Source organism: Solanum stenotomum, chromosome 4, assembly GCF_019186545.1.
Source record: "Solanum stenotomum isolate F172 chromosome 4, ASM1918654v1, whole genome shotgun sequence".
NCBI classification, from domain to species: domain Eukaryota; kingdom Viridiplantae; phylum Streptophyta; class Magnoliopsida; order Solanales; family Solanaceae; genus Solanum; species Solanum stenotomum.
The window spans coordinates 12,356,427-12,382,084 of record NC_064285.1 but is presented as its reverse complement, the minus strand read 5'-3'; the positions used below and the strand labels follow the sequence as shown (position 1 = coordinate 12,382,084).

General features: G+C 35.2%; 4 protein-coding genes and 1 long non-coding RNA gene across 6 annotated transcripts in view; 4 read left to right on the top strand and 1 right to left on the bottom strand.

Annotated features, from left to right (window-relative positions):
* LOC125862319 (cytochrome c1-2, heme protein, mitochondrial-like) overlaps positions 1-25,658 on the top strand; it is a 924,866-nt gene that overhangs the window by 352,292 nt on the left and 546,916 nt on the right. The gene's annotated exons all lie outside the window — the stretch shown is intronic.
* The window catches only part of LOC125862338 (uncharacterized), a 533,211-nt gene that overhangs the window by 304,159 nt on the left and 203,394 nt on the right, over positions 1-25,658 (top strand). The gene's annotated exons all lie outside the window — the stretch shown is intronic.
* On the top strand, positions 8,807-14,838 carry LOC125862327 (uncharacterized). The gene is made up of 8 exons (XM_049542377.1): positions 8,807-9,096; positions 9,178-9,243; positions 9,342-9,384; positions 10,178-10,232; positions 12,233-12,281; positions 12,495-12,562; positions 12,658-12,766; positions 14,618-14,838. The coding sequence occupies exons 1-8, from the start codon at positions 8,926-8,928 to the stop codon at positions 14,732-14,734; spliced, it is 678 nt and encodes a 225-aa protein (XP_049398334.1). The 5' UTR covers positions 8,807-8,925; the 3' UTR covers positions 14,735-14,838.
* LOC125862352 (uncharacterized) lies at positions 15,300-18,769 on the bottom strand. Its single transcript, XR_007446037.1, has 2 exons — positions 18,512-18,769; positions 15,300-15,865 (listed from the first exon to the last, which is right to left on the bottom strand). It is a non-coding gene; the product is annotated as an uncharacterized LOC125862352 (long non-coding RNA).
* Positions 22,900-24,131, top strand: LOC125862309 (delta(12)-fatty-acid desaturase FAD2-like). The gene has a single exon (XM_049542358.1). It carries the CDS (start codon positions 22,900-22,902, stop codon positions 24,052-24,054), a length of 1,155 nt encoding a protein of 384 aa, XP_049398315.1. The 3' UTR covers positions 24,055-24,131.

The window sequence follows — 25,658 nt, the reverse complement described above, 5'->3', positions numbered from 1 at the left end:
TAGTGCCAACGTCCTTGCCAGTGAGTGTTGTGATATCGAGGTCATGTCCGACAAGTATTTATAAAGTTGATGGGAAATAGTTTCGGCTAGTGATATTGTGCTCATGGGAAATGGTTCTGGCAAGAGATTGACTATTTTGACTTGATGAATTTGATGCTTATGCATGCGTGACTTGCTTATTACTTGAGATTGATATAATTGTTGCGTGTTACTGAACTACTTGACTTTAAGTTTGNCGAATCCCGAAGGTCCTTTCGGAGTGTTGAAAGTTGGTTGTGTTTTCTGGTGCTACAGGCTTCGCTTTTGCGAAGATCATGTCGCTTAAGCGAAGGACCCGTCACTTAAGTGACCTTTGCTTAAGCAAAGGAGGCTTCGTTTTTGTGATGGCCGCCTTGAGAGAGTTTTTGGCCTGCCATTTCGGGGTTTAAGCCTCATTTCATCATTTTTGAGTTTTTGGGAGCCTTGGGGTGGCGATTTGGACTAGAATTTTGAGGAAAATATTTTGGGTAATGATTCTTAACTCTAAATCTTCAATTACCCATTGTTGTTTATGGATTTATGTGTTCAAACCAAGATTTTTAAATGAGAAATTTGGGGTTATGTTGAAGAACCAAAGAAATTAGTAAAATGGTGATTTTGAACTGATTGTAAGTGATTTTCCCTAATAAGTTCCTAAGGCCTTGAGTAATGTTTTAAGGATTAAATTTTGGATTCAAACCTTATTTTTGAAATTGGGTTTTGTGTTGATTGATCCACTTTTCAAGAGGATTGATGTGGGTATTGTTGTCTTTGGAAATTTATTATGAATACTTGCTTGTGCATAGAAATTGTGTGGCTTCAAAAGTGATTCGAAAGGGGAAAAATCAACTCTTAGAGTGATTGTTGATTGATTTTAAGAAAGTGATCTCCTAAACTTTGTATTCTAGTAGAATTTGTATGCTTCCTTTATTACTTGTGTGTTGGGAGTAATGGAAATGGGGTGAAGGGTTTAATTATCCAGTTGTTACATCTAAATGAATAAAAAGGGGTTGAGATGAAAAAGCTATGTGATGAACATGATGATGTGAATTGCCTTAATGTGACCCTTGTTAATTGATTGATGAAATGCTTGAAAGCATGAATGAGAACTTGACTTGTGTGAATAGTTATCTCTTCCGTGTGATGTGATATTGGTTGTGCGTGTTGATTGTGAACACTGTGATGAGACTTGTGATGATTTATGATGCCGAGGTCTTTGCCGGCAAGTGTTATAGTGCCAAGGTCTTTACCAGTGAGTGTTGTGATATCGAGGTCACGTCCAACAAGTTTTTATAAAGTTGATGGGAAATGGTTCCGGCTAGTGATATAAAGCCATGAAACAAGATTTCAACTAGTGATATTGTGCTCATGGGAAATGGTTCTAGCAAGAGATTGACTATTGTGACTTGATGAATTTGATGCTTATGCGTGACTTGCTTGTTACTTGAGATTGATATAATTGTTGCGTGTTACTGAACTACTTAACTTTGAGTTTGACTTACTTGATTCATGTTGATTATTGATTATTGATTATGACTATTGAGCTGTGGTTATTGGACCTTGTGAGATGTGTATTGTAGAATTGCTAGATTGGGCTGATTAATTCCGTGCAGATTATAGTTTGAGGAGATTCAGTTGGAGTGTAAGGGGTAATCGATTTCTAGATAAATGCCTTATTTTCTAGGTTATTTGTTGGGTACCGTGTTGTTGGTACTCACCCTTTGTTTCTACACCTTTGTAGGTTTCGAGCCCGGACCCATGTGATCTTCTTCGTCTCCTGACTGTTAAGGCTCGTTGAAAGACTTGAAAGGTAGTTGTTGTCATCCCGGCGGGCCCTCTTGTTCTTTTCTTTAAGCTTTGTTCTACTTGAGAAACAAAGACTGAAACTTGTATTTATCTTTCGAATTCTCTATTTTCATTTGTGGTTTGTACACGTGACAACCATGTTTTGGGGTATTGTTTAGAATGAATAAGTTTTTCGCCTTTGTCTTGTTCTTGCTTTCTATTTCTGTATTTCTTTCGTTTTCGTTAGGTTGAGACTAACTTGTCTTTGTGGGAAAGACAAGTGTCATCACGTCCATTTTTTAGTCGTGACAAATGATATCAGAGCCCCAGGTTCATAGGTCTCACGTCTGTACAAGCCAAGTCTAAGTAGAGTCTTGATGATCGGTACAGAGACGTCTTTACTTAGATTCATGAGGCTATGAAGACTATTAGGAAACTTTCTTTATTCATCATTTCTTATCGTGTGTGGTTACCTTCGCTAATGTTGAGTTGCCACGTGTTGTTTTGATAGATGTCAAGGACTAGAGCTTCTATTTCCAGTGGTAGATGGGAGGCAGTCACCGAGCCTATTGTTTGGGGGCCGCTAGAGGTAAAGGTAGAGCCCGAGCTAGAGGTTGTGCTCGTAGAGTAGCACCAGGTAGAGGTCGTGCCCGTGGAGAAGCACCAGCTAGAGGTCGAGCTAGAGAGGCTTCTTCTGAGCCATATGTTGAGGCTGCTGAGGACTAGGTTCCTCCTGAGTTTGGAGATCCTTTGTTTTAGAAGACTTTGTTGAGTACGCTAGGTGTGTTAGGAAACCTCTCTCAGGGTAGTCAAACAGATACACCATAGGGTGCTCAGGCGAAGGTAGGGGTGTAGACCCTAGATCAACAACAAACTCCGAGTATTCATAATCAGGTGAGCCAGCCACCAGTGGTTCCTGCACCAATTGTTGGTGCACAGATTGCTTACGAGGTTATTCTGACAACGGCTAATCAGTAGTTTTATAAGAGGTTTCAATAGATGAAACCACCCCAGTTTCATGGTGGTAAGAGCGAGGATGCTCATGAGTTCTTGACTTTGTGCCATGAGATGCTTAAGGAAGTGGGTATAGTGGATTCTTGTGGTGTTTGGGTTGTTGCACTCCAGCTTCGTGGTCGCGACAGAGAGTGGTGGAGGACTTTTGTGAGGTCTAGACAAGTTGGATCTTCTTAGGTAGAGTGGGATGTGTTCTCTAGTGCTTTCCATGATCGTTTCATTCCTTGGAGCGTGAAAGAGGAGAGTCGTCTGAGGTTCGAGAGCTTGACTCAGGGCGATTTGTCTATGACCAAGTATGAGGCTCGTTTTTGTGAGCTTTCTAAGCATGCTATGACTATTGTTTCGGATGAGGCATAGAGAGTTCACCGGTTTGTGAGAGGGTTGACTTTCTCCGTCAGATCCTATGTTCCTATGTGTTCAGGGAAGCTAGAGAGGGGGTTTCCTTCTGGTCCATTGTGAGCACCATCAAGGAGGCATAGTTGATGGTTTTAAAGCACCAATGTGATCTTCTTCTTCTTCTCCTGAGTTTCGAGGCTCGTTGAAGGACTTGAGAGGTAGCTTATTGTCATCCTGGCAGACCCTCTTTTTCTTTTCCTTAAGCTTTGTTCTACTTGAGAAACAAAGACTGAGACTTGTATTTATATTTCGAATTATGTATTTTCATTAGTGGTTTGTACACATGACAGCCAGGTTTTGGGGTATTGTTTAGGATGAATAAGTTTTCCGCCTTTCTCTTGTTCTTGCTTTATATTTCCGCTTTTCTTTCGTTTTTGTTGGGTTGAGACTAACCTTTCTTGATGGAAAAGACAAGTGTCATCACGTCCATTTTGGATCATGACATTATCCTTATTAGTTTTTAAACAAAATTAAATATTTAAAAATTATATGGCTTAGCTTGATTGGTCACAATTTCATAACTAGTTTGTTTGTCTTAAACTCTTAATATATTATTTTCAGTGGAAATTCGATATAAATTAGATAGCAACAATTGTGCACAGGTTTTTGTCTTAAACTCTTTATATATTATTTTCAGTGGAATTCGATATAAATTAGATAGCAACAATTGTGCACAGGTTTTTTTATCTTTATAAACGGCATCCTATTGTAAATGATTTCTACCCTTTGTATACTGATAATGTCAATAACTTCTTAAAGAAAAAATATAATGTGTTCAATTTTAAGAAATAAATATAATGTATTAAGTTTTAAGAAAAATACAATTTTCAATTTAAGAAAGAATATAATGTGTTCAATTTAAGAAAAAAATATAATGTTTCAATTTATTTTTATAATATAATAAGTTCAATTTAAGAAAAAATATAATGTTTCAAATTTAAAAAAATTTAATGTTTTCAACTTAAGAAAATATAAAATGTGTAGAGTTTAAGAAAAAAATATATTGTGCTCAATTTTAAGGAAAAATATATATATTTTTTCAATTTAAGAATAAATATAATGTGTTCAATTTAAGAAAAAAATATAATATGTTCAATTTTAAGAAGATACATAATGTTATCAATTTAAGAAAAAATATAATGCGTTCGAGTTTAAGAGAAGATATAATGTGTTCAAATGTGAGAAAAAATGTATAATATGTTCAATTTAAGAAAAAATATAATGTGTTTAATTTGGATCCGAGGTGTAAAATAGTTATCAACCTTCCTCCCCCAATAAATATGTATTATATCTAGACTTGAAGTTTATTCACTTGAAATATAGACTTTTTATTCACTTGAAATATAACTCTTCTTTGAATGATGAAGCTAAGTTTTGCAACCCTACTTTTGGTGACGTTTGTTCTTACTTCTTTCTTCATTCCAACCACTATAGCTAGTTCAGGTAATATATGTGACACTTTCTTAATCATCTACTAATCATGTTTATCCTTTACTAATAATATTTTTTATTTGAATTTTATTATAATAATTAATGAAATGGAATTGTATATTTTGCAAGAAGATTTATGTGATTCAAATAGGTGTTCAAAGGCAGGACTAATATGCTTAAAGTACTCTTTAGTCTTTACCCCAATTCTTGTTTGTCAAACACATAGATAAAGGCACAAAGCCTTAATTATTTTAATCCTTCATGTTCCATGTTTGTCGTGAAATAAGAATGATTATTATAAAATAAAAAATTAAGTGAACAAATGGGGTTCTTTTGTATATTTTATTTTATGTTGTTACTGAATCTGTCAAGCTTTTAAAGCGTTTTTGAACTTTAAATAGTTGTTCTTATTTGAAATATAATAATATTTATTTTAATTGTTACATAAATTTTAATAAAAAATATAAATATCTCAATCTATAATTGAAGTTTTAGGGACAAAATCTTTCTTTCCAAGGTCTTAATATCCTCTTGTATTTTCAAAAAATGAAATAAATATCACCCTAAAAATTGACGTGGCAAGAAAAGTGATTTCACTCTCATTATGAGATCAGAAGCATAAATTTTTTAATAGTAACTTGCAATAAATATATTTATTATTTACATTTTTCTTTGTTCCTCTTTTTGTTTCTTCTATTACCTCAGAAAAAGAAAACATCTACAAAAAAGAACTCTAATAATAAGTTCATAATACTACTTAAAATTGGACTAGGAAATTAATTGTTGAAAAAATGGCTAAAATCAAAATTGTCCTGCAAAATGTACTTATTTCTCCAAAATCTAAAAATAGGCTCATTTTCAACCTCAAATCTCAATTTTCAACCAAATCCATCTTAAGTCTTCACCAAATCAATTCAAAGTTTAGATATGAACTACTTTAGATGTTACGACCCAAACTACCGGGTCATGCGGGGGTACCTAATCTAACATCTAGATAGGAGAACCCTTACCACCTAATTTAAAACTGAAAATGAGGAAGTGAACAAAATTTGTTATATCCCTCTATTTAAATAAAAGAACCAATTGTCAGCCTTGATTACGTTAAAGATACCTTTAAAAAATACACGGAACCCTCCCTAGGAACAAGTCTAAACAGATACAAGAGCTTCTAAGAGGATACAATATCTAAAAAAATAAGACACAACTCCCCATAAGAAAAAGAAAAGTAGAAGTTGTCGGAGATCATTGTCGTCTTCACCAAGAAACAACACAGATCCTACAACCAGACAATGTCAAGTGACATATCAAGAGTAATAATAATTAGAGGAAACATATAACTCGAACTGTACAACCCCGATCCTTTAACCATTGCCCTTACTACCAAGCAATACTACCTTTGAACTTGTACACTCTGTACCAAGTCACCTGTGCCTCGTTTCCACTGCCAACTCCACCACCCAGAGTCATTATAACCTCTTATCGGATCATCATCTAATCCTTCTATCACATAAAAACTTTCTAAAACCGTTTGTCTACTAACACATAATCTCCCTACTGATTCCATTCCCAAAATCAAATCCACCACCAATTCTATTAGCCGGTTTGCCACCACTTCCAAGACTCCCTGCCAACACCCTAGCCTTTGGCCCCTTTAGTGGACCATCAACAATACTCTTACTTATTCCCCTCGACTTAACCCACACCTAGTTCAACACCCCCACCCCCTTCCAATAGACTCGGACCCTCCAAGGATCCCTAAAACCTCATCTACGCTATTTAACAAGAAAACGGTCTACACAATAACCATCTCAGTATTTAAATATATTAATTCGGCCTACTCATGGACCAACATGTGACAAATACAACATTATAAATAAGTTTAGTCCACTCATGGAACCAACACACATAGAACAATCAAACAATGTATAAGATGTAATACCTGAGATGACCAATATAGAAACTGTACCAAGCGTGGTATCCGCATCAATCAATAGATATTTCATTTCAGGTGTGATACCCGAACCAACCGCTAATATGTATCAGTTGTGATATCCGATTCAATCAAGATATATCATGTACCAGGAGTGGTACCTGAACCAACCAAAATATATGTATCAGGAGTGGTACTCGAGTCAACTGAGAATCACAACATCAAACAATCATAATTACCATGAATACAAATACAATTGTTATAACCACAAGTAATAAAGAAAAGTTCATTGCATTAGATTGACAAACCAAATATCATTCCATTTTCCTTTCTTTTCAAATCTGTAACCACATATTGTACAAATAATACTAGCGAAATAGTTAACATGTCCACAATCACGTAGAATGGGAAACATTCAACCATCACCTACCTCAAAATATCCTTTCCAAACAATTCTCCATCCCATAATCTGATTACCAACAAGTTACCATCCCTAGGATAACGCCCATCAACTATCATAAGACTAGCATTTATAAACAAGTATGTTATCGCTCTCAACAACAATACCAACACATTTAACCATTCAGACTCCGTACTCGAAGGTCTATACATAAAATCTCCCTATAACCTATCACATATTATGCAATTAAAGACAGATTTAACTATTCAATTAATCTTTGCCTATCTGGATGCCAAGCAATTGTTGAAGCAGTTTGAACACGAGTTTCTGGCTCCGTGGGGCGAATCTTAAGGGACGTAGGCCTGAAATCCATGGGTTTTGGCTCTCTTTGCGTTAGAATCCCTCCTCGCCATTTTCCCCAAGTTTAAAGCAGCCTAAGAGGGTTTTTGGAGTAACCCTCATCTATTTTACCGCTGAAGAGGAGTCAAATTTTAAAATTTGTATTTCCTAGGTTCTGCCCCGGCAACCTTGTTATAGCAGCTGAGACGCCGCTACAGCAGCGGCTCCATAGCAGGAATATTCCAGCTATGACAGGATGACCTCAACCCGGATCAAATTCAAAATTCAAAATTTTCATCGTTTCACCTCGATTTAATTTGGCAATGTATTTTAAAAAAAATCGAGGTTTTGCATGAGTTGTATTCTGAATAACAAAGGAATTGTACATTACAACAAATATCAATTTACCCATCCTTTATCCTTAAATAATTTTTAAGACGGAAGAAAAAAAAGCTGTCATGGAATACTATCACCTAATTTTTACAATATCAAGAGAGAATGTAGGTCTTACGAAACCATAGAAAACTCCCTCCTCCCAAATGCCCAGGTACACCAGGGTCTTGCTAATAACCACGCCAAGGAAATTAAACGGACAAAGCAACAAAAGAGTTTCCCACTCACGAACATGGACCCCGCTATAGCAATGCCGATGTAGCGGTTGTCCTTCCGCTATAGTGAGAGATTGGAAAGAGTTTTAAGGGGGAGAGAAATGGGTTTCTGGCTCATTCTGTCATTTTTCACTCCTAAACTCAAATTTTCTCTCCTGATCACTCAGCCTCGAGCGTCAAAACTAAATAATCGTATCTCGAGTCTCCTTATTTCATTAAATGCATAATGATTGTTAAATGCTATAAATCGATTGAGTAGAGTAGGAGTTTGAGTTGGTTTTTGAATTTTGAAAGTTTGCTTTGATTTGTTGAAATTTCTAAAGCATGGTCGCTTCCCTTACGTTTACAATGCTCCTACATTGTTTCGGGCGTAAGGATTATGGGGTAGAGGGCTGAAAACGGGTTTGAAATGGTGGAAAAAAATGAAGGGTTGTTCTTGGTTGAAAACTTAGATTTCGGGCATCATTTAAGACTTATAATATACAAATTTTCGCACAGAGTAGTAATAGGGTAATTTAGGAACAATGATCTAAAGTAAGCTTTAGGATAATTTTGTAGGGGTCTAAATCATTTCATTAAGCATAAAAGAAGATTTTTTTTTTAATAAAAAGTTAAGTTATTTTTAATTATAGAGATGACATTTTTTTGAAACGAATTTAAAAAATATGGGTTAAAATTAATTGATGAGATACAATTAACTAAAATAAAGTCCTAAACATAATTAAAATGATTAGATACTAAATATATATAGTTAAGAGACTAAATCGATAAATATATAATTAAGAAATTAAATCAATAAGTTTTTGAATTTTTAAAATACTAAATTTGGTAAGTGTATAAGTAAAGAATTATTTTAGACCTATTCATATTGATAATGGACTATTTATGGCATTTTCTCTATTTATTTTATCATCCAAAATCAATATGTGTGTCCATTGATTTAACATAATCGCGCACAAAGCTTGGCGATTTACAGCATAATTAAAGAAGAAGAAACTGCAGCCATGGATACTTTAATCAGTGAAAATGGCGTATTTTTGCCCATTCCACCATTCCAAGCTGTTCGTCTTCATTTCATTCTTGGAACTATACTGGTTTTAACTTCCATGGTTGCTCACACTTTATTTCCTATCAATCTCATCACGCATCCAACACAAACGCTTTTCATCATCTGGGTATCTATCAAATTAACATATATGGTACAAAGAGAGTAATCTGTGTAGTTGATTTTGAATTTAGGCTTCATTTTTTTTCAGGGAATTGTGGGTCCTGTGCTGATGATTCTTTTCGGTCATCTTCGACAAGATATGGAGCAATGCTCTGTAATTCTAATCCTTTTTTTTGTGTGTTTGATTACATTGAATTTTAATATTTTGAATATCGTAAATCTCTCAATTTTGAAATTGTTTGTGTTTCGTAGTATTTCCGAGCTGCAGGGCGAGGGTATGTGGGTCTTGTTGCAGGTTAGTCATTCTTAGAAACAAAATTCTACATTTTCTCTCTATATGTGGTGATTTGATGAAACACTTGCCGGAATGATGTTCAATTGAATTTTTTTTGTGAGTAATAAATTGTTGAAGCAGACTCTCTATCTTCTCGAGATAAGGGGTATGGTTTGTGTACACTCTCTACACTCCCCAGACTCTGCTTTATTTGGGTTTGTTGTTGGTGTTGTTGTTGAGTAATAATTGTTGAATCCCTTAAACAACATAAGAGGGCGTTTTTCTGAATCACATTGATGAAAAACCTTCTTCCACGTTGTCAGATGAAGTTAAGGATTTGCATTGGGAAAATAAACTTTTTTAAAAAATAAGCATTTGCATTTTGATTTTGAAATGATTTACAGTGAAATATCTGTGGAAGTTTCTGAATGAATTCTCTGTATTAAAGAACAAATATAGCTTAATGGATAATGAGAATTCATGTAGCCAACGCAGGGATCGAGACTCTATGTTAATTGATTGTGGTACTATATAAGTTTATTACTTGATTTAGAAGCATGACTTTTTTCTCTGAATCCATCCGTTGCCTGAAGTCCTTGGGAACAGTATATGCCCCTCGAAGTAATGATTCATCCATTAACTGTGTATTCATGGTGTTTTGCCTTTATTGGGGGTTTTCCTCTTTGGTATACCTCAAAATATTTCATGACAAGTGAAGTAGGTTTCATTAGCTGGGACTATATTAACAATATTCTATCCCCAATATTGTCGATACTCGATATTGCGAATGACTTGTCTTATTTTATGTTTGTAGGGGCCATTGTTAATGCACTGGGAGCTATTATCTTGGGAGCACCTGTTGGTTTCGAGTATGTAATCATATGCATTTGTTTCTCTCTGTTATAAGTATTTCAAATAAGTGAACTATGCTTGAGCTTGGGCGAAAAGGGGTTTGATCTACATACACCATAGATCTCTAAGTGTTCTCTGAGTTTCCAAAATGACCTCCATTTACCATTCAGATACGTTCTCTGTTGAATAAAACTTATATATTTCTAATACCGAGATGTTGTTTGTGTTTTTGTCTCTTATAACCTAGGAGTTATCTTGTGCTTTTGTTTGTCATGCCTCACATTAGTTGAGGAAATGCTTTGCGGTCTCCTTGTTTGGTCTTGGACAATCCTTCTCTCATGAGCTACCTTTTGAGGTTGAGCTAGGCCAAAATTACAATTTTTTACATGGTATCAGTGTGAGATCCATTAATCCATGTTGTAACTTTTTTCAATGTTGTGCCCTTGTGTTGTGTTATCCACGCTCCAGTTGTTGGTTGTTTGGTCCTGGTTGTAAGGGGAGTGTCAACTCCTACATTGGTTGGGGAATGGGTTGTGGTGTTTTTTTATGGTTGTGAGCAATCCAAATTCTCCCCTCATGAGTTGGCTTTTGAGGTGGAGTTAAGGCCAATGTTCATTTCTTCACAATGTCTAATCTCATTGACTACGTGAAGAATTTACAACATATCTGATACACCCTCTGCTCATGTAAAACATGTAATAACTCAAGTATATAAAGTAAATATAGTCGAAAAGTCATGCTCAAAAGAATAGAAAAAAATTGTTGCAGCGACAAAATAATGGAATAACTAAAGCTAAGGAACTAACAAGTAATACTATAATTGAAGAATAAGATTGAATGGGGAGTAATAATTACAATACAGAAAAGGGAAACTAGACAACGCAATCTACCAACCTTTTTCCCTATTTCTCGACCTCTACATCTTCTTATCTAAGGTCATGTCCTTGTTGAGCTGCATGTGAGTCATGCTCTGTCTAATCATCTCTCTCCAAGAATTTTTTGGCCTACCTCTACCTGCCACTATAGTCAACCTCATGCACCTCTTCATATGTCTGAACCATCTCAGTTTTGCCTACCGTATCTTGTCTACCGGTCACTCTCACGTTGTCTTGAGTAACTTCGTTCCGGATCATAGCTTTGTAGTATGCCCACACATCCATCTCAATATCCTCATTTCCGCTACTCCTATCTTTTGAACATGTGAGTTCTTCACCAGCCAACGCTTCACCCCGTACAATATAGCTGGTCTGACCACCACTTTATAAAACTTACTTTTAAGGTTTGGTGGCACATTCTTATTACACAAGACACCAGATGCGAGCTTCCATTTCATCAACCCCGCTCCAATACGACATGTAACATCATCATTAATCTCCCCATCTCTTTGAATTTTTTACCCTAGGTACTTGATACTTTCTTACTTCCACATTTGCCACGTGAGTTACATCACTAAACTTGCACTCAAGTATTTTGTCTTATCCCTGCTCAATCTGAACCCTCCCTTTAGACTGCAAGGTCCGTCTCCAAACCTCTAATCTATGGTTAACTTTGTCATGTGTCTCATCAATCAAAATCATGTCATCAGCAAAGCATACACTATGGCATATCTCCCTGAATATGCCGCGTTAGTACATCCATCACCAACACTAATTGAAACGGACTAAGTTGATCCCTGGTGCAGCCTCATCACGACTCGGAAGTTATCTGAGTCACCTCCCACTGTCCTCGCTTAGAGCTTGGCTCCATTATACATGTCCTTAATTGCTCAAATGTAATCTACGGGTACATCTTTAGCCTCCAAACCTCTCCAAAGAACACCCATGGAGATTTGTCATAGGTTTTTCCAGGTCGTGAACACCATATGTGAATCCTTCTCCCTCTCCCTATACTACTCCATCAATATTCTTAATGGCTGTTAATTTGCTTTGATTTTATTTATCAGAAAGAAATTACTTTGATGTTGCTGAGCAAACTTAATGGTCCTTAATCCAATTTGTCCTTGGTTATCTCCCTGTAGGTATTTTACCAAGACCCTGAATTGGTCTCTTCTGATGTCATCATTCACTGTGAGTATCCAAACTGTGGACTTCTATTTCCTGCGAAAAAGTTATCTCCTTAAAATATACCAAATAAGTCTCCAGTTTTGTTGTGGTTTTATTTTATGTTTTCTTAAAATACTTCGAAAGAAAAGAATTTTTCAGGGTTTGATATAAAATTGTTTTTATATTTGCGGCTTTGGTAGTTGTCCTTTTCATGTTTTCTATTATGTTGCTTGGCAGTTTGTCCCGGCAGCTTGTGCTTTTGGTTCAGCTTGGACTCATTGGCACAGAGTATTTGCTTCAACAAAGTAACTTCTGTCTCCCTGATTAATGGGCATTTGATATCTTGATCTAAGAACTCTCCGTGTCCGTGATATATTTTATGCATGTTTTATTCTTGCAGGGCATTTAGTTTTATAGACTATATGATCCGCATACCAGCCTATGGAGCTGTTATTGGAGCATGGTTTGGTGCTTTGCCTATGCCACTTGATTGGGAAAGGCCATGGCAGGTATGCTGCTGTAAACTTGGATAGTTGGGACATCTAATGATCAGTCCATAAGTCAGTCCAGTTGCAGTAACGGTTATGGTCCATTTTCATCCTGAATCTTTTGAGGTTCAGATTCAATAATGTGATTCAGTAAATCTATTTCTGCCCAAAGTTTGATAAGTCTGCTAACAAATTGTTTCGTGATAGAAAAACATAAAAGTTACAAGGCAAACCTAATCCATCAGCTTCTATATTCCTATTTGTCTGAGCTTTCGAACAAGGAAGTTGTAAACTCAGATCAGTTAAACTTTCACTTTAGCATACTTCAGTTTGGTAGATCAAACATGAAATCTCAATAGTACTTCGTTCTTTTTTTCCGAACAGCCCACGTCCCCAAGAATTGTACATTTTGTATAATTTGTTTTTGCATTCACTCTTTTTCCGTTTCCTTGTATAGGATTGCACCTTCTTGGCGCCAACATGTCCTTTTCTTGTCTAAAAAAGAAAGGCACATATTGGAAAACCTCTCTGCTTTCCTACTCTAAAATAAACCATAGAGAGAGAGAGAGAGAGAGAGTGAAGAAGTTTACATTCTTTGGTTTCTTTCTTTGGGAGGAAATCAGATATGCATTGTGTTCCAATTATGCTCCCCTTTGGTGAATGCAATCTTTGGTGTAAGTCCACTTTTTGGACAAGGTCTTAGAGTGTCTTTGAATTATGGTTAGAAAATAGCTCCTGCCTTATTCTGATCCAACCAAAATTCATTTTGTTCCATCTTTGTGCTTTGATCTATTAGGTGTCTGTCGTTGCTGCAAATATAATTAAGTAAAAGTGTGTCTCTTCCATTAGACCTTTAGATGAGATGGTCATGCAATTCAATTTAGTATTAAAGTAGGCAGAAGCTCTAGGTCCGCATCTCACCACCATCCATTATTATAAAGTATTTTACGTGATTGGACCATGTAAAAGACAATCAAGCCCGCACTTGAGGAGGTGTGTATAATTAAATAAATAGAACTGTTTCTCTCCTATTAGATGAGTTAATCACACATGTCAATAGTAAGTGAGCAGAAATATTAAAAAGATGATGCTTTCTTTTTCATTACCAGAAAAATAAAAGCATCAATTTGTGGGAGATTGGAATTAGATGTCTATATCTATCTAATCTTAATGTATGCTTTGCTATAAACTGAGTTGTAGCTGCATCCAAGCTCCTTGACATTGCCAAGACATTCTTTTTGACTTGTTCTCTCTCTATAAAAATTACATAATTTCGACAACTGAATAAGTTATTGTGAAGGACCATAAACAAGAACAGTAAAAGTGGAAAATTTAAGACAAAGAAACTGTGTATGAAGTTGCATCTGCTTTTGTTCATCTGTTGGTAACTTATCAGGATATACCAAAGGTGTGAATTACTCAAGCGAATTGTGATTGTTTAATCAAAAATAAAGTGGTCCCTTCTTATTGCTGTTTGGAAATTTTCTCAACTTTTCGTTTCCATTATCTTGTGTATTTTTGTGAACTTTGTAATGATTCATCTGCTCTCGACTGATAATTTCACCAGTCTATTGCAAACTCTGTTACAGGGATTCACTTCTTGAGTTTGAGAACTGGTTGAATGTAGTGTTCTTAACTTAAGTATCCTCTTTAGAGCAAGTAGCCAACCTTTTACCTTATTACTAAACAGTGTAGCCAATGTTCGATGAAATTTAGACTACCCCCTTCCACCTTTGCTGGCAAAACTTTTGTTACGTGTTGTGGTCTGTGTACTTTTGATTTGCTATTCTGCAGAACTATCCGGACTGTAAATTGGATATGTTGGGTTTCTCTGTTTGTTTGTTCTGATGTATGCAAAATCTGTGATTGTAGGAATGGCCTATATGTGTGAGTTATGGAGCTATGGCTGGCTACTTGATGGGGCTGGTCGCATCCTCTGTTTGCATCATCTTCCATAATCGTCGCCAGCAGCATTTAAAAGGAGAGTAGTGTAGGAATACTTCTTTTTGTACTTGTTTACTCAGCTTCATAACAATATAATGTCCATTTTGTTCTTTATATGATTCAGTTGTCCTCTTTTCTTCGACTCTCTGCGTGGTTTAGTTTTTGTCTTTTTGTTTTTTGCTTTGGTGAATGGTGAAAGAAAAAGGTAAGGGAAAAGAAAAGAGGATTTCAGAAAGAAAATGCTATAGCCTAACTGTGAGGAAATGCCGAGGAGAATAACACTAGTGTAACTCACGACCATTACAGGTGATTCCAGATTTAAAGTCGATGAGTATGATCTAATTATATGTTTGAACCCAAAATCTCTAGTTAAGAGTCGAAGGACTTTATCTATCCCAGTTTGCTCCTTAATGGTATTTCAACAACTTCAGAACGTATATTATTTGCAAATACTGTAATAGTGTTTGCATATGCATGTACAGAAAAGGATACCTATCCAAAATATCTTTACATTTGCACATTATAATGCTACATTTCCAGTTGATTCATCACCACATCATCATTTAAATCTGTATGTCACAAGAAAATGCCACTCAAACATTCACATCGATTCCTTAGCAACAGAGAATATTCACCAATGTCAAACAGTTTCCTGGACCAAAATTTGTGCAATTTGATATATATAAACAAAATATTGCGCACAGGTCTGAAATAACATGTGAGGAATAGTTACACTGAGTTACATGAATATGCCCCTCATAAGGAAAGGAGCAATCATTCAGCAAAACGCTATTTCAGCTAGAAAATTATCAATGTGCTAGAAGAACTTGAGTTTTCCTTTACCCATCGATGTTTTTCCATGCTCTACATAGCATGCTGCTTTTTGAGTCCCTTTCAAGCCAGAACATGAGTCAACAGCCCCTAGAGTGACTGCAAAGTAGAGATAGATAGTGCAGAGACATGCTAGGAGGGAAAGTGCAGTTAACAGGAAGCGGTGGCGCTGAAGTAGAGTCGAACAGCTCCCAAATTCATCACCTCGTGATTGTTGTCTTTTAAAAGATGATGAAGTTGAAAATGCAGTCTGTGGCTGTGACCTCCTATGAGGTGAAGATATATTAACTTCAAGAACCATAGCTTATTCACTGACTCTTTTGCAACTCGACACAATTTCTGCACCTACATAAATTCAACATAATAAGCATTAAGAGTGCTACAAAAGAGGTTAGCCAGCAGCAATTAACAGATCACAGACTTTTCTTTAAACACATAATGTGTTGCGAAGACAGTTTTATTCTACAACAGGCAACACTCTGAGGCTCTTTAGAAAAGATAGTGAGATAGTGCTGATGCATTTTGGCTATGCATGTGGAATGTTTCAGCAAATGGAGTTTTTTTTATAAGTCAAAAAGTTTCATTAATAAACATTAAGTAGGTGTCAAAAAATAAGTACAATAAGTGTGTGTGACTCTGCTTGAGTCATACATAGTCTTCCGCCCAAGTTTTAACCATCAAATACAACATGGTGTCACTTCTCTTCAGTCCTACATTGTCTCCACAGTCCACACCAAGTTCAAATCCCAGCAGAGGCAAAAAATACTACTCCCTCTGTCTCAATTTATGTGGAATGGTGACACCCTTTCCTTTTTAGTCCATTCCAAAAAGAATGTCACTTTTCCTTATTTAACAAATGGCAACATCCTCATTTTATCCTTATTGGGTCCCACTTAACACTTTATTGTGAAGAAAAGTCTACTAAAAAGTAAAAATTAGCACCAAAGTGACTCTAATAAGGGCAATTTGGTAAACAAAACAAAGTCTGGAGTAGGTGATTTCTTCATATCTATTTATGTTTTAGAGGATAGAGTTATTTTGGTAGTTGTGTTGGTGGGGGATAACAGACATCCCGTAAAGTTAGTTGAAGTTAAAGCAAGCTGGCCTAGACACCACAGTTACGGAAAAATAAATAATACATGGTATTTTTTCTTTACCCAAAAATACAAGTGAAAAACAAGTTCTTTTAATTCTTTGTACAGCAATTTCACTATCATGAAATAATCTCCTATTCTGCTCGTTCCATATACTCCAAAAGAGATGGGGTGCTTTCGCCTTCCTTTCATTGCCGATCCTCTCCAATCTCCAACTTGCAATTGATTCCTTCTATTGTAGTTTGGACGAGACTAGTGTATTGTCAACAAATAATAGATGAGATATAGACATATTACCCCTCCTATGGAGTACCATTCACTAGGATGGATACCTTAAATCAATCATATAATTTGCCGTAAGTGATGCTTCATGAATTGTCTTCCTCCTTAACCCTTCGGGGTGGCCCAGTGGTTTGGGCTTGGGACTTCCATGTTGGAGGTCTCAAGTTCGAAACCCCTTGCCAGCGAAAGCAAGGGGTTTGCCTTCTGGGTCGAGCTTGTCGCACCGGGCTTGCCTAGTGCGGGTTACCTCTCCTATGTGGTTTGCAAGCTATTGCATAGGAGTGGGGCTTTACCCTGTGCGCACCCAAAGGATAGCGGCTGCGGGTTTCCCTTGTCATAAAAAAAAAAATGAATTGTCTTCCTCCAACAAAGGCATTCTAAGATTTGAGATAAGATTATCAGTTACCAATTTCATCCTACCTGCTAAAACCTTGTATATTATTTTATACACTCCCTACAAAACTAATGGGCTTGAATTCTTTTATTCACCTTCATTCTTCTTGGGATGAGCACGATGAAAGAAGAGGTGAAACTCTTCTCAAAAGTCCATGCGTGATAGAAGTGGTTAGTGGTCTAAATATTACATGCCATGTCACTAACAATTACCTAGTAATGAAGAGCATCATAGTGATGTGATCTACATTTCTACCTCCTCTTCACTTTTCTCCAAAGTATCTATTTCCATCAAGGTGATACTCCTAAATGAGATTCCGTCCAATGTCAGTCTCCAAATTCCCCCTTTCCATGTATAAATGCTTGTAAAATTGTACTATTCCATCCTTAATTTCCTCAGCCCCAACATATTCTCAATTCCCATTCATCTATCTGTACTTTCTCAATAAAGTTATATCTCCTACAATCATTGACCATCCTGTATTATTGTGAACGCAACTATGTTATTCACCTTGTCCAAAAGTTGATTGAATCAAACCTCTAGAATTAACAGACCAAGACCTGTTTCTGGTCCATAATTGCAATTAAGCGTGATATACTTATTCTTCAAAAAAAAAAAACTGAATACTTTAAATCCCTTCCCAACTGAGCAGGTATAATTCACAAAGTTGTAACTCACTGTCCGTGTGCCTCAATCCCAGTTAGAAATCGCTTCCTCAACAACTATCTTTAGAAAATCCTATCTCTCTCTTCAACTCTTTAAAACTAACTAGAAGGCTTCTCTTAAAGCAGAAAACATAGGAGTTATAGTAGTTTCAGCAATTCGATTCGAATAAGTGTCTCACTTCCTTTCCTTACAACGATATGCCCTAGTTAGAGTTTGTAGTAATGCAAACTTTTTCAAGCTCACTATTCACTGCACCTCAATCCAGAGTAAAAATTAAACTCCACCATTCCAAATGGACGTAAACTTATACATGGATCTCAATTTTATGATACTCCTACTTATTCAATCGAATAAGCTAAAAAAAAACCCAGATTTGTCCAACGAAAGTAATTAGACAATCACTCAAATTAATCATCTAACAGGAAACAAAATAAACCAATGAATTGGACAAATCAATGGGAATACAACAGATCTGCAAAACCGTAGGCATATATCTTAAACAAAAGCATGCAAGTAGGCGAGAGAATTGAAATGTGAAAGGGATAAAGAGCTTACGATGAAAGGAAAGAGCAAAAGGATGTCCTTCAACCGATGGATGGCGGAGTTAATGGCGTCGAAGATATGTCCTTTTCCGAGCAAAAAGAAAAGGCGTCAATGTGTTTTCAGGGGTAATGTGAGAATGGAGAGCTGCCCCTTCTCCTTGTGTATCGACTCGATGGTGAGGAGAGATCCCCGCAACGACACCACAGTCGCACGCTTTCGAGACCAAAGTCGTGTTAGTTTAATGCTCAACTACTCTAACCTATGCTTATTAATTACGAAAGTTTATATAACAAAGTAAAGATTTGATATGTATACTTGATACAGTTATTTTAGATCAATGAAATTAATATGATAGTCTTTGATATAATTGTACTCATTGAGATAAATCAATTATATTTGTGATAAATTACTTATTAGATATACAAAATTAATTTTGTGTCTCTCATGCCAAGGCTGTCTCAGTTATAAGACCACTAAAGCATTTTTTTGGGCCCCAATATTTTTAGAGTCCCCAATATATATATGGAATAATGATTAGTTAATTGTAGCATTCTTTCTTACATTGTTACCTCTATATATGAAAGAGAAAAGACATAAAGTGACATATAAAGTTGTCTTGAATTTCCAAAAATACATATAACTATACTGACGTTCTATTACCCCTAAACAATTTCGAACTGATATTATCGTATCATTTTTCAATGAGTCCCTAATTTTAAAAGCAAGTGTTATCACACACCAATCAGTATGTGGCACATATTAATTTATTGATTTCATCTTAAATTCTACTTCATTTCAAACTACCCCTCCCACCATTTTCTTTCTTTCTTTCTTTCTTCACATCGATCCCACCCCCACACCCACGTCAAGTTGAGCCCGTCCTCCATTTTCTTTCTTTTCTTTTTCTCCTTCAGCCNAGATAAGATTATCAGTTACCAATTTCATCCTACCTGCTAAAACCTTGTATATTATTTTATACACTCCCTACAAAACTAATGGGCTTGAATTCTTTTATTCACCTTCATTCTTCTTGGGATGAGCACGATGAAAGAAGAGGTGAAACTCTTCTCAAAAGTCCATGCGTGATAGAAGTGGTTAGTGGTCTAAATATTACATGCCATGTCACTAACAATTACCTAGTAATGAAGAGCATCATAGTGATGTGATCTACATTTCTACCTCCTCTTCACTTTTCTCCAAAGTATCTATTTCCATCAAGGTGATACTCCTAAATGAGATTCCGTCCAATGTCAGTCTCCAAATTCCCCCTTTCCATGTATAAATGCTTGTAAAATTGTACTATTCCATCCTTAATTTCCTCAGCCCCAACATATTCTCAATTCCCATTCATCTATCTGTACTTTCTCAATAAAGTTATATCTCCTACAATCATTGACCATCCTGTATTATTGTGAACGCAACTATGTTATTCACCTTGTCCAAAAGTTGATTGAATCAAACCTCTAGAATTAACAGACCAAGACCTGTTTCTGGTCCATAATTGCAATTAAGCGTGATATACTTATTCTTCAAAAAAAAAAAACTGAATACTTTAAATCCCTTCCCAACTGAGCAGGTATAATTCACAAAGTTGTAACTCACTGTCCGTGTGCCTCAATCCCAGTTAGAAATCGCTTCCTCAACAACTATCTTTAGAAAATCCTATCTCTCTCTTCAACTCTTTAAAACTAACTAGAAGGCTTCTCTTAAAGCAGAAAACATAGGAGTTATAGTAGTTTCAGCAATTCGATTCGAATAAGTGTCTCACTTCCTTTCCTTACAACGATATGCCCTAGTTAGAGTTTGTAGTAATGCAAACTTTTTCAAGCTCACTATTCACTGCACCTCAATCCAGAGTAAAAATTAAACTCCACCATTCCAAATGGACGTAAACTTATACATGGATCTCAATTTTATGATACTCCTACTTATTCAATCGAATAAGCTAAAAAAAAACCCAGATTTGTCCAACGAAAGTAATTAGACAATCACTCAAATTAATCATCTAACAGGAAACAAAATAAACCAATGAATTGGACAAATCAATGGGAATACAACAGATCTGCAAAACCGTAGGCATATATCTTAAACAAAAGCATGCAAGTAGGCGAGAGAATTGAAATGTGAAAGGGATAAAGAGCTTACGATGAAAGGAAAGAGCAAAAGGATGTCCTTCAACCGATGGATGGCGGAGTTAATGGCGTCGAAGATATGTCCTTTTCCGAGCAAAAAGAAAAGGCGTCAATGTGTTTTCAGGGGTAATGTGAGAATGGAGAGCTGCCCCTTCTCCTTGTGTATCGACTCGATGGTGAGGAGAGATCCCCGCAACGACACCACAGTCGCACGCTTTCGAGACCAAAGTCGTGTTAGTTTAATGCTCAACTACTCTAACCTATGCTTATTAATTACGAAAGTTTATATAACAAAGTAAAGATTTGATATGTATACTTGATACAGTTATTTTAGATCAATGAAATTAATATGATAGTCTTTGATATAATTGTACTCATTGAGATAAATCAATTATATTTGTGATAAATTACTTATTAGATATACAAAATTAATTTTGTGTCTCTCATGCCAAGGCTGTCTCAGTTATAAGACCACTAAAGCATTTTTTTGGGCCCCAATATTTTTAGAGTCCCCAATATATATATGGAATAATGATTAGTTAATTGTAGCATTCTTTCTTACATTGTTACCTCTATATATGAAAGAGAAAAGACATAAAGTGACATATAAAGTTGTCTTGAATTTCCAAAAATACATATAACTATACTGACGTTCTATTACCCCTAAACAATTTCGAACTGATATTATCGTATCATTTTTCAATGAGTCCCTAATTTTAAAAGCAAGTGTTATCACACACCAATCAGTATGTGGCACATATTAATTTATTGATTTCATCTTAAATTCTACTTCATTTCAAACTACCCCTCCCACCATTTTCTTTCTTTCTTTCTTTCTTCACATCGATCCCACCCCCACACCCACGTCAAGTTGAGCCCGTCCTCCATTTTCTTTCTTTTCTTTTTCTCCTTCAGCCAAATTCCTTTTTTCCAATGTTTTTTTTTTATAAGTTATTGATAANACACTAGTATAATCATGTTAGAAGTTTTATTTTCTTCGAGTTTCCTTAATCATGTTTGTAATTATCTCAAACTATTGATGTATTTTTATAATTTTGTGTTATTATATTATTATACTATATTGTAAATTAAAAATTTAAAGATCCATAGGGCTTACGCCCCATTTCTCGAGGCTTACGTCTCGCATTATACTAAATAAAACGCCTTGCCTCACGCCCCACCTTTTAAAACACTAGATGCAATGTATGTTTCCATATTGAATGTATTAATTATCGTCTATGTTATAACTTCTATATTTTATCTATCCATTCTTTCCATTTGTAAATTAAAATTTTGATTTTCTACGATCAAAATAACCGAAAGAAATTAAACTATATATTTTTCCCTCCACAGAATACATGTTAAGTGAGTCTTCTTAAATATATGTTTATTTGGTTGGTATAATATTTGATGACTTTCCACTTCAAAATCAAGAACTTTTTCTTTTTTTTTAAATTCTTGAGTTGGAGTTCAAATTGTGGTTACAAATAACAATATGTTAAATTCAACTCATTTTAATTTGTTCAATTTCAGCTCAATCCACACACTTGACATCCTTAACTCCCTCCGTTCATTTTTAGTTATTTAGTATCGACTTGGCACATTCCTTAAGAAATTAAATAAAACGACAATTTTACTACATCATTCTTTAAATATAATATTTAGTACTCCCTCCGTTATATTTTATGTGAGGTAGTTTGACTCGGCATGAGTTTAAAAAAGAAAGAAAGACTTTTAAAACTTGTGATCTAAAATGAATGATAGAAATTTGTGTAGCTGTAAATCATTAAAATTAGCTTGAATCTAAAGCACATGGAAAATAATGAACCTGCCTCTTTTTTGGATGTAGACGAATTTAGAGTTTCAATTTTATACAATGATAACTTCAACTCTTTAAGTGTCAATAATTAAATTCTAAATTTGATATTTATATATATTTAATGGATATTCTAATACAAATATACTACTATTTGAATAAAAGCTACTAAATTTGACCAAAACTCATATCCGGACTTGTAGCTTTTGTGCATACCTAGTTGGCCAAACCATTAGCCTCTTTTTCTCTGTCTCTATAAAGAAGAGAGGAAGTGGGAGAGAGAAATATCCAGCTTTCAGTTCATGCTAAAAGAAGGTTTCTGTTGAATGGTGAGTTAATTTCTTTCTTCACCAAAAATTTATGTTTACTTACCAGCATTTATTATATGATCATTCTTGTTGTAACTTGTATGATGTTCTACTAAATGCTCAAGTGGTTGAATTGTTGCAGAAATGGGATCCTGTGGAAATATGTCTAATCCAACAACTAAAACTGAACAAAAGAAAATTAATCATCTCCAAAGAGTGTCATTTTCAAAGCCACCTTTTACAATTGCTGATATCAAGAAGGCCATCCCTCCTCACTGCTTTCAACGATCTCTCATTCGCTCCTTCTCTTATCTCGTTCAAGATCTCATACTTGTCTCCCTTTTTTACTATATTGCAACCACTTACTTCTTCTTCCTTCCATATCCATATTATTACCTAGCATGGCCTATTTATTGGATCATTCAAGGTTGTGTTTTCACTGGAATATGGATGATTGGTCATGAATGTGGCCACCATGCCTTCAGTGATTACCAGTTGGTAAATGACGTTATTGGTTTTATCCTCCACTCTGTACTTTTAACACCATACTTCTCATGGAAATATAGTCATCGGCGTCATCACTCCAATACTAGTTCCATTGAGCACGATGAAGTGTATGTGCCTAGGCTTAAATCCGAACTAAGATGGTTCTCTAATTATTTGAACAATCCACTAGGAAGAGTACTCGCACTTTCTTGCACCCTCACTTTTGGGTGGCCTTTGTACTTGGTCTTCAATGCTTCAGGAAGATCTTATGGTCGCTATGCAAGTCACTATGATCCACATGGGCCAATTTTCAATGACCGCGAGAAGCTACAAATTTACATTTCAAATGTAGGAGTGATTGCATCTGCTTATGTGTTGTATCGCATTGTTTTGGCACAAGGTCTAGCTTGGTTTGTATGCATCTATGGGGTACCCCTCCAAATTATGAGCAGCTTCATAGTATTAATCACTTTTTTGCACCATACTCACTCTTCGTTACCACATTATGATTCATTTGAGTGGGATTGGCTAAGGGGAGCTCTAGCTACGGTAGACAGAGACTTTGGTGTACTGAATAAGGTCTTCCACAACATTACAGATACTCATGTTTTGCACCATCTATTCTCAACTATCCCACATTACCATGCAATGGAGGCAACCAAAGCTATCAAGCCATTACTAGGAGAATACTATCAATTTGATGGTACCCCAATTTATAAGGCCATGTGGAGGGATTCAAAGGAGTGCATCTATGTAGAGAAAGATGAAGGATCTACAGGTAAAGGTATTTTTTGGTACAAAAACAAACTTTGAAAGACAAATGAAAAAAATGGACTTAATTAAATTTGAAGGACGAATCATGGTAAGTATTTTAATTTAGGTTCATTTATAGTTTTATTGGAATTGTTGTTTCCTATCATGCTAGTATGTTTCTTTTTATATCAAATTGTATAGTAGTATTATATTGTGTGGTTGAAATTATAGTTTGATAAGGCTGTATTATTTATTATCCTCAAAGAACAACTTTCCTATTTGATTTGATTGTATTGTACTATACAACAATTTGGCAAAATTAGTTTTGCAATACTCAGAAGCCAGAGCACTCTGTTTTCTCCAACAATGCTGGTCAAATCTTCTGCTTCTTCATGCATAGTTACTCTGATGAACAATATACCAAAGAATCGAGATCTCGAGAGGAGCTCATATAAAAAATCTAAGTTGTATAAAAAAATATTTGAGTTGGTGTCCATTGAAATCCACTCTTCAAGTGTTTGAAGCTCAAATTTTAAAATTCGACCAACCACAAACGCGAATGTTTCAAATGAATTATATTATAAAAAAATTTGAAACATCACTGAGTTGACTAATTCCTCTACTCCACTTCTTCCCCTTCTCTTTCGAACTCCGAAAGTTAAGGTTCAACTTGCATGTGTTAATCATATAGTCTGAGTTGCATGACGTTCACTTCTTAGCGCTTAGGCCACTATCTAAAAGTAAGGAGCTCATATAAAAAAATTGAGTTGTTTAGAAGAAGATTTGAGTTGATGTCCATTGCAATTTGTTGTTGAAGTGTTTGAAGCTCAAATTTTAAAACTCAACCATGTGCGAATGTGAATGTTTCAAATGAATTATATATATAAAGATTCGAAACATCGAGAGAAGCTCATATCTAAAATTTGTGACTACTTAGGATAGATTTGAACTAGTAGGGATTGGAAAAAAATTAGCTCGTAAAGGAAAATGAATTGTGCAATGTATATATACATTTTTGATATATAGCTATATATTATATAATTCACAGTTTTATACTCCATCTGTCCCTAATTACTTGTCCATTTTTGAATTGACACACCTATTAAGAAAACAATTATTGACATAGTGGGTTTACCATTTTACCCCTATTAATTATGTAGTGGATGGATTAAAAATTTAAGATTTTCAAGAAATTGTACCTTTTTCAAAATAACTAATTGAGGGTATAATAGGTAAGATTATTTTGTCCTTTCTTGATTTGTCAAAATGGACAAATAATTAGGGACAGCTATAAAATGAAAAGTGGACAACTAATTAGGGACAGAGAGAGTACTATTTATATAATATCAATAAATATTATATATTCATGCGATCATTTTAGTCGAGATTCTTTTACCGGGGATACATTTACTTAAGAAACCAAAAAAATAGCTTAGACGGACCCATAAACAATAAAATATTAGAAAAACTAATAATATATGCTATTATATATTCTATATAACTATAATTTAATAAATTATAATTTGCAACTATAATATCTATTTAATAGTATTTTTCAATTTAAAAGATATTGTTCAATTAGTATCTCTCTAGGCTTAATTTTAGGTATTGTATTTATCAATTATCTATCTTTCCTCTTTTCTCTCTCCAAATTAGTGTATAAT